The following is a 20,993-nucleotide window of genomic DNA, read 5'->3' as shown; positions in this document are numbered from 1 at the left end:
GTAACATTTGCCCGGGCTTATGTAACAGTGCCTGGTGATCGATGTGTCATCTCAGTCAGGACTGCAGTGTCTCTTGACACTCGGTCAAAAGGAGGAAAATAACCTTTCCCTGTGAGTGAGGGTCAGCTACACTCCTTCATGATAGAAAGGCACTTTCTCCATCTCCTGCTTCACGACACTGGACAAGCAATTGAAGAATTTAAAACTGACCTCAGCGTTATTCAATTTATGAAATGGTTTGTTGAATAAAAAATTCAATAAGAGAAGCATTTCTTTAATAATTAAATACATTTAGTCACAATTTGACTGCAAGCTTAACCTGATATAGTAGATATACTTTTTCATTGAAAGGCCACAACCTTTCCTGGATTAAATGAAGAGTTGGATTTAATCATTCTACTGAAACTATTCTGCCATATCTTTATTCTGCAGAAATAATAAGAGTCCTATGTCATTGAGAACTTACCTTTTGTTGCCCTTTTTAATGTATGTTTCCGAAGAAATGCATTGGACTATGATTTTTCTAATCAGTATAAATATATTCACTGTAGCAGATACACTGATATACAAGAACACTAAATTGAGTGAAAATCTTTGGAGAAGTCAAATTGTTTTTTTTTTCTTTGTGATTGCTTAGTGTGTGTATTAATGCATCACCTCGCTGCATGCCCCCCAGCATAAGCTGTACTAATATTTCACATCCCTTCTGGTCACTGCTGTGTCCTTAAAATTAATTGCATGTCTAATGAACAACGTGACAGAACCTCTGTGCGTTCACAATTAAGAGTAATGACGTTTTATGGCATGTTCGTGCACTCAATGCGAGTTATTCCTTCTTGAAGGCAAATTGAATTACATTCACTACCGCCCACAGCCTGAGGTAAGGGCCAGGAGGTTTCCAAGGAGATGATAATTAGTGGTAGCTGTTGTGCATGCGCAGGTCTCTGGGCCCTAAATGCAGATGGTACCTAATGCAAATAACCAGGTTCAGTTACATGCCAAATGTAACATGCATTAGTTTGCACGTCTGAGCACCATAACAGACTTGATTTCAAAGGGATAGTTCACCCAAAAAGGAAAATTCTGTCATCATTTATTTACCCTCATGTTGTCCTAAGCCTGTATAACTTCCGTATGTTTATGGAACTCAAAAGGAGATGTAGTTACATCCTCAATCATCATTCTCTTCCATTGCATCTTTTTTCCCCTTACATTGAAAGTGAATGGCGACTGAGGTGGTATGTCCCTCACAACTACTTTTGTGTTCCAAAGAATGACGTAAGTCATACGGGTCTGGAAAGACATGAGTTTGAGTGAATGCTGACATATTAACTTTTCCTTTAACCGTACTAAGATGCCAGATAGGGACACCAAAAGTATGTTATCTAAGTGATTTTATTGTATTGTAGTTTAGAAATAAATAATGAAATTATTAAGACTTTTTAAAAATTGTCCCATGTTGATGAACTGCACAGTAGTTGTAATCTTGTGCCCACATTGTTGGCCACTGTAACAATCCCAGAGACATTTGAAAACAAAAATAATCTGTGAAACATGTGACAAAAAAGCCTTAAAATGTAACGCCTGTATACTGTATATCAGTAAACATTCCTCTAAATAAATACTTGATAAATATCTTGTATAAATAAGCAAAGAAATATATGTGAATAATGTGTGTTCATAATGCCATAAAGGTGCTTAATTTATATAAATTATTTAAATATATAGATTATACAGTATATTTATTGGAATTCAAATTGAATTCAGAATATCTGCTAATGCTCATGTACACTACCAGTCAAATTTTGGAGACAGTCTCAACTATTAATATTAGCCACTATTACAGCTTTTTTTAGAATAGTAGTTTAGTCATTAAAACTATTGAATAACACAGAATAAAGTATGGGAATTATGTAGTGACCTAGAAATGTTAAACAAAATATTTTGGCTTTTTGTGGTCTTTTTGTCAAGATTTCTGATCTGCACACTAGATTATGGCATTTTCTTAACTAACTTCATGAGGTATCTACCTAGGATGCTTATTAAACAGTAGAAGTTGAAGTTCCCATGTATGCAGGGCACTACAACATATCCATAAAACTAATTCAATTCAATTCTAAATATAAATGACCAATAAATAAATAAATCAAAATTAAGTTGTTAAGAAAATTTAAAGAAATTTGTACATATGCACAATGTAGGTTTGTCTACAAAACAAATTTTAAGAATTTCAGCATTAAGCTTTAAATTAAAAGTTTTTAAGACCATGACAAACTTAAATTATGTGAAGTGTGTCCAAACTTGACTGGTAGTGTGGTTGAGGGCAAAATCTGCAAAGGCTAGCTCTTTCATAGGCTTTGAGAGAAAAATAATCGCAGTATAGTGCCTTTTAAATAAACATGATTTAAATTATTAAATGATTTTGAGAGCCTTATCTAGAACCTCCTATACCTCAGTGTTGATCTCTGTGTGACAAAGAGTTTACAATGGGACAGTCATTCAGTGGTCGGCATTCATTCTGCGTAATTTAGGGGGGAGGTTGTCCTCTGGCCGTCCACTGGTCACAGGTAATGGGTTCAGGTTGGGCCCGGGAACTGGAGCGGGTACTGGAAGCAGTCTGTGATACTCCAGTTCCCCGGTCGACTGTGCGTGGGCTTCTGGACCCATCTTTAGCGCTTTGAGAAGGAGCTGGTTTTCAGCCTCCCCCTGACCAACCAGCGATCCTAACCTTTGCACTCTGAGGGGCAAGTCACCCGTGCTGAAGGACTTTTCTGTTGGCTGAGAACTTCCAGTTTTGAGGACATCTTTTCCATTCTTGGAGCTCATACGCTGGAGCTTGCTGGGTAATTTGGACATGAGTTCTTCTGCCTGGGGAACCCCATCTAAGGAGAAGATCCGTCCTCTGCGACTACGTATATCAAGCATTGTTGGGGAGAGAAGAGGACCAGGGGAGGGTAAGGAGGACTTCTCATCCTGTTCCTTCACACTGTATGGAGGAGTGGGGACCTCAAACGTATTGTGGAACTGTGAGTAATCGACCCTAAAGAATCCCTCCTCAAGCGACATGACGGGTAGGAAACGGTGACCCCACAGCACCTCGTCCTCTGTGTAAGATGTTCGTGCCTGACACGTCATGCCTGAAAGGAAGGCATAGATTCAGGAAAGGCCAGGGATAATTGTAACTTTTTGGTAACAGGTTGTATTTGTTTACATGGTCAGTTTTAGTTAACATGAACAAACAACCACCCCACAACCACAGCTGGGTCCCGTCCTGCACGGGGTAGGCTCCTCGCCCCTGCCTCCTATCTCCGGCAGGATATGACGGTTCCCAGTACAACTTCTTCGGACCGCCAGACGGGGTTTACGCCAAAGAGTGACATTACATTTCTGTTTTATATTCATCAAAAAATTTAATCTTAAATTTCTCTCAAGTCTGCGAATCTTCCTGATAGAAAAACTATGCTGGGATTCTCCATGTGCCAATTTCAGCAGAACATTCCCTGGAACTACATCTCCACCTTTTTATTTACTCATGTTGTATGTTTTTTTCTATGTTTCTCTTTTTTATTATATTTTAATTTGTTGTATTACTTTTTATTTTTTAAATGACTGTTTTAAGTGTACTGTGAAGCACATCATGCTATCCTGCTTGAAAGGTGCTACGCCAAATAGTTTTAATATTATTACAAAGAATTAAATTAAATTCTTAAATGGATTATTACAACAATTAATACAATTATAATTATTTTTATTTATTGTAAATGCAATACTACATTACAACCAAATAATCTCTCATCATTTACTCACCCTCAAGCCATCACAGAAGTGTATGACTTTCATTCTTCTGTAGAACACAAATTAAGACTTTTAGAAGAATATTTCGGCTCTGTAGGTCCATACAATGCAAGTAAATGATGACAAACACTTTGAAGCTCGAAAAAGCACATTAAGGCATCATAAAAGTAATCCATATAAATCAAGTGTTTAAATCCATGTCTACTGAAGCGATAGGATAGATGTGGGTGTGAAACAGATCAATATTTAAATATTTATTATTTTATTATGTGGCGATATGCACAAATAATAAGAATAACCAAAAACAAAAGAAGAAGAATGTGAAAGTGAATGTGGAGATTGATAGTTAATAAGGACTTGCATTTTTATCTGTTTCTCACCCACACCTATCATATCACTTCTGAAGATATAGATTTAACCACTGGAGTCTTATGAGTTACTTATAAATATGCTGCCTTTATGCTTTTTGAGCTTCAAAATGTTGTACCCATTCACTTGCATTGTATGGACCTACAGAGCTGAAATATTCTTCTACAAATCTGTGTGTTCTGCAGAAGAAAGAATGTCATACACATCTGGGATGGCATTAGGGCGAGTAAATTATTTTAATTTTTGGGTGAACTATCTCTTTAACAAACAACGAATAATATTTTTAACAGCATTTTTTAATCTTGGTTAATATTAATTTGTTCAAAATAGAATTGTTCATAGTTAGTTCATGGTTGTTCATAATGCATTAACTAATGTTCATATATACAATGTTTAATTTTACAAATGTATTAGTTTATGCAGAAATCGACATTAACCAAGATTAAGAAAGGAAACAAATCTTTGCTCATTGTTAGTTTATGCCAACTAATTTATTAAATGACTGTTAAGGAATACAACCCCAGTACAGTATTATCAAAATATGTCAAAATGTACTGAAACTGTCGATTGTTTTGGGAAGCGATAGGGGATTGAACATGCATATCTAATATGTCTGTGAGTACAGTACTCAAACAAACATGACATAATCTCTGTATTACTGACCTGTGGTTTCCACTATGCCTTCCAGGATGACAACAATCTCAAACTGCTCATTCATGAGGGAGCGCTGGGACAGGTCGAAAAATGGACTCTTGGAATTGATCTCATGGCATATTGTGAGTGGTGAGACAAGGAAGAGCTGGTCAGCGCCTGTTCCAAATCCAACATCCAATTCCCGCTGATCCAGTGGGAGAAACTCACCCTCAGGGGTTTGACGGGACTAAAGCAAACAGGGTGAGAGAGGCTATAAAGGACATAATCACAGTAAGAATAACCATTTCAGGAATCTACTAGAATTAATACTGCTTGAATTAAGCCATTGCATATAACACATCAGCCTATGATACTTGGTAAATACTCTTTAAATTTGATAAATAAAGTAAAAAAAACTTTTTTCAGCATCACAATTTTAGGTTAAAACTCATATTAATGTCTTGGTGTAATGGTATGTGCAAGTGTGTAGAAGATGTAGAGATGAAGTTTGTAATTTCTGCGCCACTAGTGTCACCAAATGGAATTCCAACAGTAATAACTGTTTTTAAACAGGTTTCCCGAAACACTCTCCCCGTCTGCCATTGGTAAGAATAAACAAATAGTCCCACCCCAAACTCACGCCATTGGTTAAGCCATTATTGCTGTGTCAGGCTGGATGGTATACTCAAACAAAAACAGCAATGTTTTGATAGCACCACAGAGACACATTATTTAAACATTTTAGGGGGAATCAACCAAGGAATGGCTTAATTATAGTGGCCACACTTTATATTAGGTGGCCTTAACTAATATGTACTAACATTAAATACATACAAGACTGAACTTACTGTGTAACTTGAGGTCCGGGTAAGTTTAGGAGTAAGGTTAGGGTTAGGGGTAACACTAACAGGGTAACTACAAATGTAATTAAATGCAAGTACTTTAAATGTAATTACAATGCAACAACATGTATTTTCATTGTATCAAATGGTTAAGTACATAGTAGCTAAAACCACCTAATATAAAGTGGGTCCATTATAATTGTCTAGTTGTCTCAAGTTGAGGTAGGAGACTTGATTAAATTACACGCCAGTTTTACAAAATTTTAAACCACATTTAGCAGTTATACTGCATTAGTCCTGCGTGTATTTATGTATTTAAGGTGCTGTAAGTGATCTTTTATGAAATGACATGCAGAAAATTACCTGTCAGATACTTGATATAGGTGCCATGAAATAGCACACATGTCTCTGTGACAGCCCTATGGACTGGGTAAATAACAGGGAAAAAGATGTCAGCACACAGCAAGCAGATCCTTTGTTTAGCCAATTAGAAATACGTTCTGCCTGCCATTCACTGTGCGCGTTCAAAATTGTCAACACAGTTTAAAATACATTTGAACAGAGTATAGTATGTCACACAGCAGAACACTGCTATGACTACTTGACATGGCATACAGTATGTCACGCCGACTACTCAGCCACAGACGGAGTCAGGGTCATCTGTGCAAAAGGACACAACATATTCCACTGGCAGAATATTTTAGAGAATATCTATAATCACTGACCAAGACAAGTTTGTTCATCTAACATAACACATAGCTTTGTGTTTTCATCTTAACATTAGAGGTTGGCAGTAAAGTCAGCGAGGTTGTCTGCTTGTGCCGAAGGCCACAGATGGTGAACAGACTGAGAGCTCCTGTCTCAGTGGTGTTCCAGTAAGAATGAGAATTTTCACAGTATAGATGCAAGGATCACACAGTGCCACCATTACACACACACACACACACACACACACACACACAAATGTTCTTAAAGGAATTGTAAAATATAAGTGCAAAATCTTTAAATGAAAACACAGTTTGTGACAGCTGCCAGTGTTATAAAGGTTGTGATGAGGCATGTGTGGACAGCTACTGACTTGAGTTTATGGGGATAGTTCACCAACAATTAAAAATGATGTTATTATTTATTCACCCTCATGTTTAAAACCGCTATGACTTTCTTCCATAGAACACAAAAGACTATAGGCAGTAGGGCTGCAACTAATGATTACTTTGTTTATTGATTAATCTTTTATTATTTCTTCAAAATAATCATATAAAAAATAAACATTTAATTCCAATATTTTATTAAAATTAGATTAAAAAAAAAAACAGAAATGAAAAAGGGTATAAGGATTTGTTTCGATTTTCGTCTGAAGCTCTCAGAAGCTTCTCTCCCAAAACTTTAAACAATGCCTGGATCATGAAAAGTTAAGTTAAAAAATTGTTTTATTATATTTTAGGACATATGCAAAACAGTTCCTTTCCTTTACTTTCAAAACATTACAAAAAGGACTGTTCATTAAGTGAGAAATGATCCATCAGTGATGGAGTGGCACCATAGGTTTAATCCCTATCTGAGGGTTGTCCCCCCTAAAATATCATTAAAATATGTGTATTGTAAATAATATAATGATATATTCTTAAAATAATTGTTTAAGAAATAAAATAATACAAATGCAAACGGGGAAACAACAAAAAAAACCCTTGGTGTCCCCTTCAAAAATTGCTCTTGAGAATTGTTATGTTTATTGTCCCCCCCAAAAATTTTGATGAAATTTTCGCCCCTAAGTGGCACTAGAAATCATCCCAGCAGGAGGCAATGGTGACACCAGAAATTACAAAATTATTGAAAATATACATATGCTTGTTCACTGTCACAGATTGCATACATTTTAAGTATTTAAAATTAATATTGTAAGTTTTAAAATAGTATTGTCACTAATAACGTGTTTTTAAACTATGGCATTTGTATGCTTATCCAGTAAAATATCATTTGTCATAGTATAAATTTGCTGGTGAACCAGCCATAGTATTTGCCACTATCTGGACTATCAAATATCAGGACCCTTATTATACGTTATATTCAACATTATGAAAAGTCACATCGTTGTTCATTGTATTACATACACGTACATGATGAGGGAAAACCATTTTAAACACTTTAAAATCGGCACACTTTTACCTCTGAGACATCCATGAAAGCTGCACAATTGATAACACTGAAACTGAAATTGAGGTATGATGTTGCACGACTACTAAACAGCAAAGCATAGTTTAATCAAAATGATTGTTCTCCCTTTCTCAGTTGCATTTGTATGAATAGAAATAGACACGAATTTCAAGACTCACAGTGCACAGCACACAGTATCCTTTTAAGACATACTGATGAGTGAAGATCATGTTTTTTGTGTTTGTCCTAAGGCTTGTCCAGCCATTGCATGTACTTCAAATGAACTTTTTATCTAACAACCATGGGGAGAGCTTTTAACTTTTGACACCAATTTACAGTAGTTTCCATAATTATGATATGATCTAGTTGTGAGCAAATGCTTGAGACACTTTGGGCCAATCATAACACTATCCACTTCACCTTAAACTCCTTTTCTCACACATTAGCCACATTAAACAATAAAAGACAGTAACAATGACTGTAAATTTCAGAGGCAGGACAGAGTGCTTACATTGCAGGACACTCTGAGAGGCGATAGATGGGCTGCAGTTTCTCCAATGCTTTTTTCTATCGCTGTGTATTGTGTAGAGCGATAGAAAACAGTAATGGATAAAGGGCAGAGCGGAGGGGAGGAAGGTGCTTCTGAAGTTATCCTGCGCTCGCTGCAATGCGCTTGCTGAGATCCACTGCTGTCAATAGTGGATGGTGAGAACCATGTGTCAATAATGCTCTCCTTTAATCAGAACACAGCTGCCCACACCAACAGCCTCCCTTCTGTGCTGTACCCCTTTTCTGCTCTGTTCCCTCCAGTTTCATCTGAGCTGAATTTGTCCAAGTATGGATTTTTTTCAACTCTAATTTTACATTAAATTAATCGTGAAATACTGCTAAACGTATAATTGGAGCAGTGGCTTTCCACCACATAACTTTAATGCAATTATCAATTTTAAAACTTCTAAATGGTACATAAATGTGTTACTCTCTTGAATTATATTAATGGAATAATTCACCCAAAAATTTTAATTCTCTCATCATTTACTCACCTAATGTGTTTATACCCATCCCAAATGTGTCTGACATTCTTTCTTCTGCAGAACACAAAGGAAGATTTTTAGAAGAATGTTTCAGCTCTGTAGGTCCATACAATGCAAGTGAATGGTGACCAAAACTTTGAAGCACCAGAAAGCACATAAAGGCAGCATAAAAGTAATCTATACGACTCCAGTGGTTAAATCCATGACTTCAGAAGCAATATAATGGACCCTTTTCACAGGCCAGTTATTGCGCATTTCCGCCTTAGTTAACCACATAAATGCAGCAAACTTTTTTATATTTCCACTTTTAAAAATATTTAGTGTAAATTTATAACACTGAACTTTGGATTATATTATCCTGGAATAAGTTTTAAAAAAGGAATTGCCACAGCTGCATTGCAGCTTCTACACAGCTGCTGAGGGAGTGACAGAAAATTTGGCCTATTTTTCTCTTATTACTGCAGTTATCCAGCGCTCTTTATTTTAAACTTTCTTTGAAAAGCCACGAAAGCATAACCATTGATTTTTTCTTTTGCTTTTGGAGCAAACGTTTAAGGTAAACTTTAATTTGCTGTGGTCTCTCATTCAACGCCATTCAAGTTTACCCCGCTATGATTCTATTTCTGCTCTGCATACCCGGATAGGTGAAAAGGGTTCATAGGTGTGGGTGAGAAACAGATCAGTGTTTAAGTAATTTTTTACTATTAATCTCCACTTTCACATTCTTCTTTTGTTTTTGGCGAATCACATTATTCATGCATACCGCCACCTACTGGCCATGGAAGACAATTTATAGTAAAAAAGTACTGAAATGTTGATCTGTTTCTCACCCACACCTATCATATTGCTTCTGTAGACATGGATTTAACCACTGGAGTCATATGTGTGTTTTAGCTACAAAGGTCTGATCATCATTCACTTGAATTGTATGGATCTACAGAGCTGAGATATTCTTCTAAAAATCTTTGTTTGCGTTCAGCAGAAGAAAGAAAGTCATACACATCTGGGATGGCATGAGAGTGAGAAAATTATGGGAGAAATGTTTTGGAAAACTATTCCTTTAAGGCCTGTTTCAGATTAAAATACAAATATATCCAGCGTGTTCATGATTCTTTGTGCTACTATGAGATCTTGCGTGACATATGTTCATACAAATGTTACATTCTGACAATGTGTCCTTGGATCTTAGAAAGTGCTACGTAACTCTCCTACACTCCCATTCTGTTCTCTCCGAGCTACATTATAGAGGTTTAACAGTCCACTACTTTCTGACCATTTACATGGAGCAGAGGAAAATCTGCTTTGGGTACAAGAAGCATTCAATTTACTGCAAGGCTTCCCATGGGAATCTGTAAAAATCTGAATGGAAATGTGTCCAATTCATTTATGCAGTTCCTTGGTCTTTGTTCTAAGAGCAGATAAGATCTATATGCAAATCAGAGATTGCTGAGGAGATATTGAATTGCATTACATTATAGGGGTGCAAACATGCATTGGCCAATTGTCTGTTTTACAGCATTGCAAGCTTTGTTTAAAATCAACGATAGCTGCCCTAATATTGCTCTTCCCAGAGAAGAGGATCAGTTAATCAGATTTTAAACAAAGCCAAGGCAATTTATACAGGATCTATTCCAACTTCCAACAGCGTCCCCGATTCCTACAGCATTGCTGTGAGGTGTAAATGCGCCTGTTTTCTCACATTCTCACACACACAAACCCTTTATACCTGTGCGCAAATACACCCACATTATCATCCATATGAGCTCTTCATTGGGATTTATGATGTGTTATTGTGTTATGATCTACCTTGATAAGCTTGCACCTGATTTGTGCAGAAACCATGTGGCTATTCCTGAGATTCCCGACCCTAAACATGAGGCACAGCTTCCCGTCCCGTTGAGAGATGACTGCGTCCTGGCTGAACATGAGCGTCTCTGCGCGTTTCTTGGGCTGGGACATCTTAATGAACATACAGCCGATGAGAAACGCGTCCACAATCGAGCCTAAGAGGGACTGGAATAGGAAAAGTATGATGCCCTCTGGGCACTTCTCCGTGATGTATCGGAACCCGTAACCTATAGTCGCCTCGGTCTCAATGAAGAACAGGAAAGCGGAGGGAAAGTTGTAAACGTTTGCGACGCACGGGGTGTACGACTCGTCGTGGCCCTGGCCGAGGTCTCCGCGTATATACGCGATGATCCACCACATAGATGCCATAATGAGCCACGCGACGGTGTACGTCAAGAGAAAAATGAGCAGGTTCCAGCGCCACTTCAGGTCCACGAGCGTGGTGAAGAGGTCGGAGATGTACCTGCTGGTCTCCCCGCCAAGGTTACCGTGCTGGACGTTGCAGCGGCCGTTTTTCTCCACGAACCGCTGGCGCTTTCTTTTGGCCGGGGCAGAAAAGGACATGCCCCGGTTGGTGTTCACCACTTGATAGTCTTCACCGAATTTCCTTCGGATAGCAGACATGACAATCGGTAGATAAACGAGTCTCCAAGTTTCACGCGAGTCTGTTTACGCGCGGCACTGAAAGATCCACACATTCACGTCCATATATAATCTTCGCCTAAAATTATGCGTTCCTCCTTGATCAATAACTTCACTTGCAGCATTCTTTTTGTAGTTGCTTTTTCTAATTTAGCTAGACATATACGTGCAAAGAAAGTAGTTTAGGCTAAGTTAAAAAAATTATATAAATCTTATTAGAATAAGTGTTCCAGTGCCTTTTCCGCAACTTCTCTGTGCTGTGCGTCAGCCTCTCCATGTATGCGGTAAGATCTCTATTGAGCACTAGACTCCAGTGTAGATAACTGCGGCACTGTATACCTCACTTGTGCTGACTTTAAGCTGTGAGAGTCAGAGGGTGGGCAAATGTGTGTATGTGTGTGTGTGTGTGTGTGTTTAGTTCACGAGCGCGTTTGTCTGGTGTGGAATACTAGCATTAGAGTGCCATCTGTTGAAGGTTGATTGATCATAAAGTCACCTCGACGTGATCTAATATTGGCTGAGAACAGGACACACTTAATGATGTGGTTGACAGTTGAGCACACCAATAAAAATTAGCCTATATTGATTAAAACATTAAGACTATACAAACAAAGTGCTAATGAATCTAAATTATTCATTTTTATCTTTTAATATCTTGCAGGTTTCAGGCAAATCAGTCCATATAAGATGGCTGCACGATCACATGTCCATTTTATTGACTATACAATGAAAAATAGAGGCTGATAATGAGAATGAAATCTCAAGTAAAAATACATGCAAAAACAAAACAAGAATAATATATATAAATAAATAAATAACTGACAGACCTAAAATGCAACAGTGTCCCAATTTATGAAAGATCATTAAGATAATCATGTTACACTCATCAGAAAGATTTTTGTTGAATGTACTGATGCTTTGGCAATTTTATATGTGTTATATGTAATTATATGTAAAATAATAATGTCAATTTAAATTACAATTGATAGATTTCTTGTTGAATATTTATTTTAGTGTTTATTGTTGATATTATTTTTGTTTTATTGCAATTTTTGGCACCTTATTTTATATTGTTTTTGTTATTATTAACATTATTGTATTCTTTTCGTTTTTTGTCACTGCTATTGCTGTGTGTATTGTTTGTGTGTAAAATGTCATGTAAATCGGATCATGCCAGTGAAATTGAGACAAACAGTGGGTTTTATGTCTGTCAGGTGTAAATGTACAATGTCCGATTTTAGATAGATAGATGGATAGATAGATAGATAGATGGACAGATAGATAGATAGATAGATAGATAGATAGATAGATAGATAGATAGATAGATAGATATAAATAAAGATAGATAGATAGATGGACATAAAGATAGATAGATAGATAGATAGATAGATAGATAGATAGATAGATAGATAGATAGATAGATAGATAGATAGATAGATAGATAGATAGATAGATATAAATAAAGATAGATAGATAGATGGACATAAAGATAGATAGATAGATGGACATAAAGATAGATAGATAGATAGATAGATAGATAGATAGATAGATAGATAGATAGATAGATAGATAGATAGATAGATAGATAGATAGATAGATAGATAGATATAAATAAAGATAGATAGATAGATAGATAGATAGATAGATAGATAGATAGATAGATAGATAGATAGATAGATATAAATAAAGATAGATAGATAGATGGACATAAAGATAGATAGATAGATAGATAGATGGACATAAAGATAGATAGATAGATAGATAGATAGATAGATAGATAGATAGATGGACAAAGAAAGATAGATAGATAGATAGATAGATAGATAGATAGATAGATAGATAGATAGATAGATAGATAGATAAATAGATAGATAGATATAAATAAAGATAGATAGATAGATGGACATAAAGATAGATAGATAGATAGATAGATGGACAAAGAAAGATAGATAGATAGATAGATAGATAGATAGATAGATAGATAGATAGATAGATAGATAGATAGATAGACAGATAGATAGATAGATGGACAAAGAAAGATAGACAGATAGATAGACAGACAGACAGACAGACAGACAGATAGATAGATAGATAGATAGATAGATAGATAGATAGATAGATATAAATAAAGATAGATAGATAGATAGATGGACATAAAGAAAGATAGATAAATATAAATAAAGATAGATAGATAGATAGATAGATAGATAGATAGATAGATATAAATAAAGATAGATAGATAGATGAACATAAATAAAGATAGACAGATAGACATAAATAAAGATAGATAGATAGATAGATAGATAGATAGATAGATAGATAGATAGATGGACATAAAGAAAGATAGATAGATAGATAGATAGATAGATAGATAGATAGATAGATAGATAGATAGATAGATAGATAGATAGATAGATGGACATAAAGAAAGACAGATAGATAGATAGATAGATAGATAGATAGAATAGATAGACATAAATAAAAGAAAGATAGATAGATAGATAGATAGATAGATAGACATAAAGATAGATAGATAGATAGATAGATAGATAGATAGATAGATAGATAGATAGATAGATAGATAGATAGATAGATAGATAGATAGATAGATGGACATAAAGAAAGATAGATAGATAGATAGATAGATAGATAGATAGATAGATAGATAGATAGATAGATGGACATAAAGAAAGACAGATAGATAGATAGATAGATAGATAGATAGATAGATAGATAGATAGATAGATAGACATAAATAAAGAAAGATAGATAGATAGATAGATAGATAGATAGATAGATAGATAGACATAAAGATAGATAGATAGATAGATAGATAGATAGATAGATAGATAGATAGATAGATAGATAGATAGATGGACAAAGAAAGATAGATAGATAGATAGATAGATAGATAGATAGATAGATAGATAGATAGATAGATAGATAGATAGATAGATAGATGAACATAAATAAAGAAAGATAGACAGATAGACATAAATAAAGATAGATAGATAGATAGATAGATAGATAGATAGATAGATAGATAGATAGATAGATAGATAGATGGACATAAAGAAAGATAGATAGATAGATAGATGGACATAAAGATAGATAGATAGATAGATAGATAGATAGATAGATAGATAGATAGATAGATAGATAGATAGATAGATATAAATAAAGATAGATAGATAGATGGACATAAAGATAGATAGATAGATAGATAGATAGATAGATAGATAGATAGATAGATAGATAGATAGATAGATAGATAGATAGATGGACATAAAGATAGATAGATAGATAGATAGATAGATAGATAGATAGATAGATAGATAGATAGATAGATAGATAGATAGATAGATAGATAGATAAATAGACAGACATAAATAAAGAAAGATAGATAGATAGATAGATAGATAGATAGATAGATAGATAGATAGATAGATAGACATAAATAAATAAAGATAGATAGATAGATAGATGGACATAAAGAAAGATAGATAGATATAAATAAAGATAGATAGATAGATAGATAGATAGATAGATAGATAGATAGATAGATAGATAGATAGATAGATGGACATAAAGATAGATAGATAGATAGATAGATAGATAGATAGATAGATAGATAGATAGATAGATACATAGACAGACATAAATAAAGATAGATAGATAGATAGATAGATAGATAGATAGATAGATAGATAGATAGATAGATAGATATAAATAAAGATAGATAGATAGATGGACATAAAGATAGATAGATAGATAGATAGATAGATAGATAGATAGATAGATAGATAGATAGATAGATAGATAGATAGATGGACATAAAGATAGATAGATAGATAGATAGATAGATAGATAGATAGATAGATAGATAGATAGATAGATAGATAGACAGACATAAATAAAGAAAGATAGATAGATAGATAGATAGATAGATAGATAGATAGATAGATAGATAGATAGACATAAATAAAGAAAGATAGATAGATAGATAGATGGACATAAAGAAAGATAGATAGATATAAATAAAGATAGATAGATAGATAGATAGATAGATAGATAGATAGATAGATAGATAGATAGATAGATAGATAGACATAAATAAAGATAGATAGATAGATAGATAGATAGATAGATAGATAGATAGATAGATAGATAGATAGATAGATAGATAGATAGATAGATAGATATAAATAAAGATAGATAGATAGATGGACATAAAGATAGATAGATAGATAGATAGATAGATAGATAGATAGATAGATAGATAGATAGACATAAATAAAGAAAGATAGATAGATAGATAGATAGATAGATAGATAGATAGATAGATAGATAGATAGATAGATATAAATAAAGAAAGATAGATAGATAGATAGATGGACATAAAGAAAGATAGATAGATATAAATAAAGATAGATAGATAGATAGATAGATAGATAGATAGATAGATAGATAGATAGATAGATATAAATAAAGATAGATAGATAGATGGACATAAAGATAGATAGATAGATAGATAGATAGATAGATAGATAGATAGATAGATATAAATAAAGATAGATAGATAGATGGACATAAAGATAGATAGATAGATAGATAGATAGATAGATAGATAGATAGATAGATAGATAGATAGATAGATAGACATAAATAAAGATAGATAGATAGATAGATAGATAGATAGATAGATAGATAGATAGATAGATAGATAGATAGATAGACATAAATAAAGATAGATAGATAGATAGATAGATAGATAGATAGATAGATAGATAGATAGATAGATAGATAGATAGATAGATGGACATAAAGATAGATAGATAGATAGATAGATAGATAGATAGATAGATAGATAGATAGATAGATAGATAGACATAAATAAAGATAGATAGATAGATAGATAGATGGACATAAAGAAAGATAGATAGATATAAATAAAGATAGATAGATAGATAGATAGATAGATAGATAGATAGATAGATAGATAGATAGATAGATAGATAGATAGATGGACATAAAGATAGATAGATAGATAGATAGATAGATAGATAGATAGATAGATAGATATAAAGATAGATGGACATAAAGATAGATAGATAGATAGATAGATAGATAGATAGATAGATAGATAGATAGATAGATAGATAGATAGATAGATAGATAGATGAACATAAAGAAAGATAGATAGATATAAATAAAGATAGATAGATAGATGGACATAAAGATAGATAGATAGATAGATAGATAGATAGATAGATAGATAGATAGATAGATAGATAGATAGATACATAGACAGACATAAATAAAGAAAGATAGATAGATAGATAGATAGATAGATAGATAGATAGATAGATAGATAGATAGATATAAATAAAGATAGATAGATAGATAGATAGATAGATAGATAGATAGATAGATAGATATAAATAAAGATAGATAGATAGATGGACATAAAGATAGATAGATAGATAGATAGATAGATAGATAGATAGATAGATAGATAGATAGATAGATAGATAGATAGACAGACAGACAGATAGATAGATAGATGGACATAAAGATAGATAGATAGATAGATAGATAGATAGATAGATAGATAGATAGATAGATAGATAGATAGATAGATAGATAGATAGATAGATGGACATAAAGATAGATAGATAGATAGATAGATAGATAGATAGATAGATAGATAGATGGACATAAAGATAGATAGATAGATAGATAGATAGATAGATAGATGAGATAGATAGATAGATAGATGGACATAAAGATAGATAGATAGATAGATAGATAGATAGATAGATAGATAGATAGATAGATAGATGGACATAAAGATAGATAGATAGATAGATAGATAGATAGATAGATAGATAGATAGACAGATAGATAGATAGATGGACATAAAGATAGATAGATAGATAGATAGATAGATAGATAGATAGATAGATAGATAGATAGATAGATAGATAGATAGATAGACATAAATAAAGATAGATAGATAGATAGATAGATAGATAGATAGATAGATAGATAGATAGATAGATAGATAGATAGATAGATAGACATAAATAAAGATAGATAGATAGATAGATAGATAGATAGATAGATAGATAGATGGACATAAAGATAGATAGATAGATAGATAGATAGATAGATAGATAGATAGATAGATAGATAGATAGATAGATAGATAGACATAAATAAAGATAGATAGATAGATAGATGGACATAAAGAAAGATAGATAGATATAAAGATAGATAGATAGATAGATAGATAGATAGATAGATAGATAGATAGATAGACAGACATAAATAAAGAAAGATAGATAGATAGATAGATAGATAGATAGATAGATAGATAGATAGATAGATAGATAGATAGATAGATAGATGGACATAAAGATAGATAGATAGATAGATAGATAGATAGATAGATAGATAGATAGATAGATAGATAGATAGATGGACATAAAGATAGATAGATAGATAGATAGATAGATAGATAGATAGATAGATAGATAGATAGACAGACATAAATAAAGAAAGATAGATAGATAGATAGACATAAATAAAGAAAGATAGATAGATAGATGGACATAAAGAAAGATAGATAGATATAAATAAAGATAGATAGATAGATAGATAGATAGATAGATAGATAGATAGATAGATAGATAGATAGATAGATAGATAGATAGATAGATAGATAGATAGATAGATAGATATAAATAAAGATAGATAGATAGATGGACATAAAGATAGATAGATAGATAGATAGATAGATAGATAGATAGATAGATAGATAGATAGATAGATAGATAGATAGATAGATATAAATAAAGATAGATAGATAGATGGACATAAAGATAGATAGATAGATAGATAGATAGATAGATAGATAGATAGATAGATAGATAGATAGATAGATAGATAGACAGATAGATAGATAGATGGACATAAAGATAGATAGATAGATAGATAGATAGATAGATAGATAGATAGATAGATAGATAGATAGATAGATAGATAGATAGATAGACATAAATAAAGATAGATAGATAGATAGATAGATAGATAGATAGATAGATAGATAGATAGATAGATAGATAGATAGATAGATGGACATAAAGATAGATAGATAGATAGATAGATAGATAGATAGATAGACATAAATAAAGATAGATAGATAGATAGATGGACATAAAGAAAGATAGATAGATATAAATAAAGATAGATAGATAGATAGATAGATAGATAGATAGATAGATAGATAGATAGATAGATAGATAGATAGATATAAATAAAGATAGATAGATAGATGGACATAAAGATAGATAGATAGATAGATAGATAGATAGATAGATAGATAGATAGATAGATAGATAGATAGATAGATAGATAGATAGATAGATAGATAGATGGACATAAAGATAGATAGATAGATAGATAGATAGATAGATAGATAGATAGATAGATAGATAGATAGATAGATAGATAGATAGATAGATAGATAGACATAAATAAAGATAGATAGATAGATAGATGGACATAAAGAAAGATAGATAGATATAAATAAAGATAGATAGATAGATAGATAGATAGATAGATAGATAGATAGATAGATAGATAGATAGATAGACAGACATAAATAAAGAAAGATAGATAGATAGATAGATAGATAGACATAAATAAAGAAAGATAGATAGATAGATAGATGGACATAAAGAAAGATAGATAGATATAAATAAAGATAGATAGATAGATAGATAGATAGATAGATAGATAGATAGATAGATAGATAGATAGATAGATAGATAGATAGATAGATAGATATAAATAAAGATAGATAGATAGATGGACATAAAGATAGATAGATAGATAGATAGATAGATAGATAGATAGATAGATAGATAGATAGATAGATAGATAGATAGATAGATAGATATAAATAAAGATAGATAGATAGATAGATGGACATAAAGAAAGATAGATAGATATAAATAAAGATAGATAGATAGATAGATAGATAGATAGATAGATAGATAGATAGATAGACAGACATAAATAAAGAAAGATAGATAGATAGATAGATAGATAGATAGACATAAATAAAGAAAGATAGATAGATAGATAGATGGACATAAAGAAAGATAGATAGATATAAATAAAGATAGATAGATAGATAGATAGATAGATAGATAGATAGATAGATAGATAGATAGATAGATAGATAGACAGACATAAATAAAGAAAGATAGATAGATAGATAGATAGATAGATAGACATAAATAAAGAAAGATAGATAGATAGATAGATGGACATAAAGAAAGATAGATAGATATAAATAAAGATAGATAGATAGATAGATAGATAGATAGATAGATAGATAGATAGATAGATAGATAGATAGATATAAATAAAGATAGATAGATAGATGGACATAAAGATAGATAGATAGATAGATAGATAGATAGATAGATAGATAGATAGATAGATAGATAGATAGATAGATAGATAGATAGATAGATAGATAGATAGATAGATATAAATAAAGATAGATAGATAGATAGATGGACATAAAGAAAGATAGATAGATATAAATAAAGATAGATAGATAGATAGATAGATAGATAGATAGATAGATAGATAGATAGATAGATAGATAGACATAAATAAAGATAGATAGATAGATAGATAGATAGATAGATAGACATAAATAAAGATAGATAGATAGATAGATAGATGGACATAAAGAAAGATAGATAGATATAAATAAAGATAGATAGATAGATAGATAGATAGATAGATAGATAGATAGATAGATAGATAGATAGATAGATATAAATAAAGATAGATAGATAGATGGACATAAAGATAGATAGATAGATAGATAGATAGATAGATAGATAGATAGATAGATGGACATAAAGATAGATAGATAGATAGATAGATAGATAGATAGATAGATAGATAGATAGATAGATAGATAGATGGACATAAAGATAGATAGATAGATAGATAGATAGATAGATAGATAGATAGATAGATAGATAGATAGACATAAATAAAGATAGATAGATAGATAGATGGACATATAGATAGATAGATAGATAGATAGATAGATAGATAGATAGATAGATAGATAGACATAAATAAAGATAGATAGATAGATAGATAGATAGATAGATAGATAGATAGATAGATAGATAGATAGATAGATAGATGGACATAAATAAAGATAGATAGATAGATAGATGGACATAAAGATAGATAGATAGATAGATAGATAGATAGATAGATAGATAGATAGATAGATAGATAGATAGATAGATAGATAGATAGATAGATGGACATAAATAAAGAAAGATAGATAGATATAAAGAAAGATAGATAGAAGACAGACAGACAAATAGAAGACAGACAGATAGATAGACAGACAGAAGACAGACATAAAGAACGATAGACAGACAGATACTATTTTTTTTATAATTTAATCAAATTCATAAACATGTATTGTATTATATAAATGTATATATCCCGGTTAGAGGAATAACTAATACATAAAATTATGTGCCAACAATTATTTCAAGACCCGGTTTACACGCAGAAAAAAAAAAAAAATCACAGATGCTCAAACACAATGTGCATTTGCATAGTG

General features: G+C 32.2%; 1 protein-coding gene across 1 annotated transcript; it reads right to left on the bottom strand.

Moving 5' to 3' along the window:
- Window positions 1-1,395: 1,395 nt before the first annotated feature.
- Window positions 1,396-11,674, bottom strand: LOC127633438 (G protein-activated inward rectifier potassium channel 1-like). Its single transcript, XM_052112527.1, has 3 exons — window positions 10,634-11,674; window positions 4,828-5,044; window positions 1,396-3,137 (listed from the first exon to the last, which is right to left on the bottom strand). The coding sequence occupies exons 1-3, from the start codon at window positions 11,297-11,299 to the stop codon at window positions 2,500-2,502; spliced, it is 1,521 nt and encodes a 506-aa protein (XP_051968487.1). The 5' UTR covers window positions 11,300-11,674; the 3' UTR covers window positions 1,396-2,499.
- Between the last annotated feature and the right edge of the window lie 9,319 nt (window positions 11,675-20,993).

This window comes from Xyrauchen texanus, chromosome 40, assembly GCF_025860055.1.
Source record: "Xyrauchen texanus isolate HMW12.3.18 chromosome 40, RBS_HiC_50CHRs, whole genome shotgun sequence".
NCBI classification, from domain to species: Eukaryota; Metazoa; Chordata; class Actinopteri; order Cypriniformes; family Catostomidae; genus Xyrauchen; species Xyrauchen texanus.
Note: the sequence above shows the minus strand (reverse complement) of the source record. Positions and strands in the feature narration are given on the sequence as shown.

Excerpts from the sequence above, each read along its gene's own strand:
- LOC127633438 (XM_052112527.1), bottom strand. The coding sequence starts at position 11,299 with ATGTCTGCTATCCGAAGGAAATTCGGTGAAGACTATCAAGTGGTGAAC. Across the intron at positions 5,045-10,633 it reads TCAGGTGCAAGCTTATCAAG|TCCCGTCAAACCCCTGAGGG; the intron begins GTAGATCATAAC and ends TGTTTGCTTTAG. Across the intron at positions 3,138-4,827 it reads AGGCATAGTGGAAACCACAG|GCATGACGTGTCAGGCACGA; the intron begins GTCAGTAATACA and ends CCTTCCTTTCAG.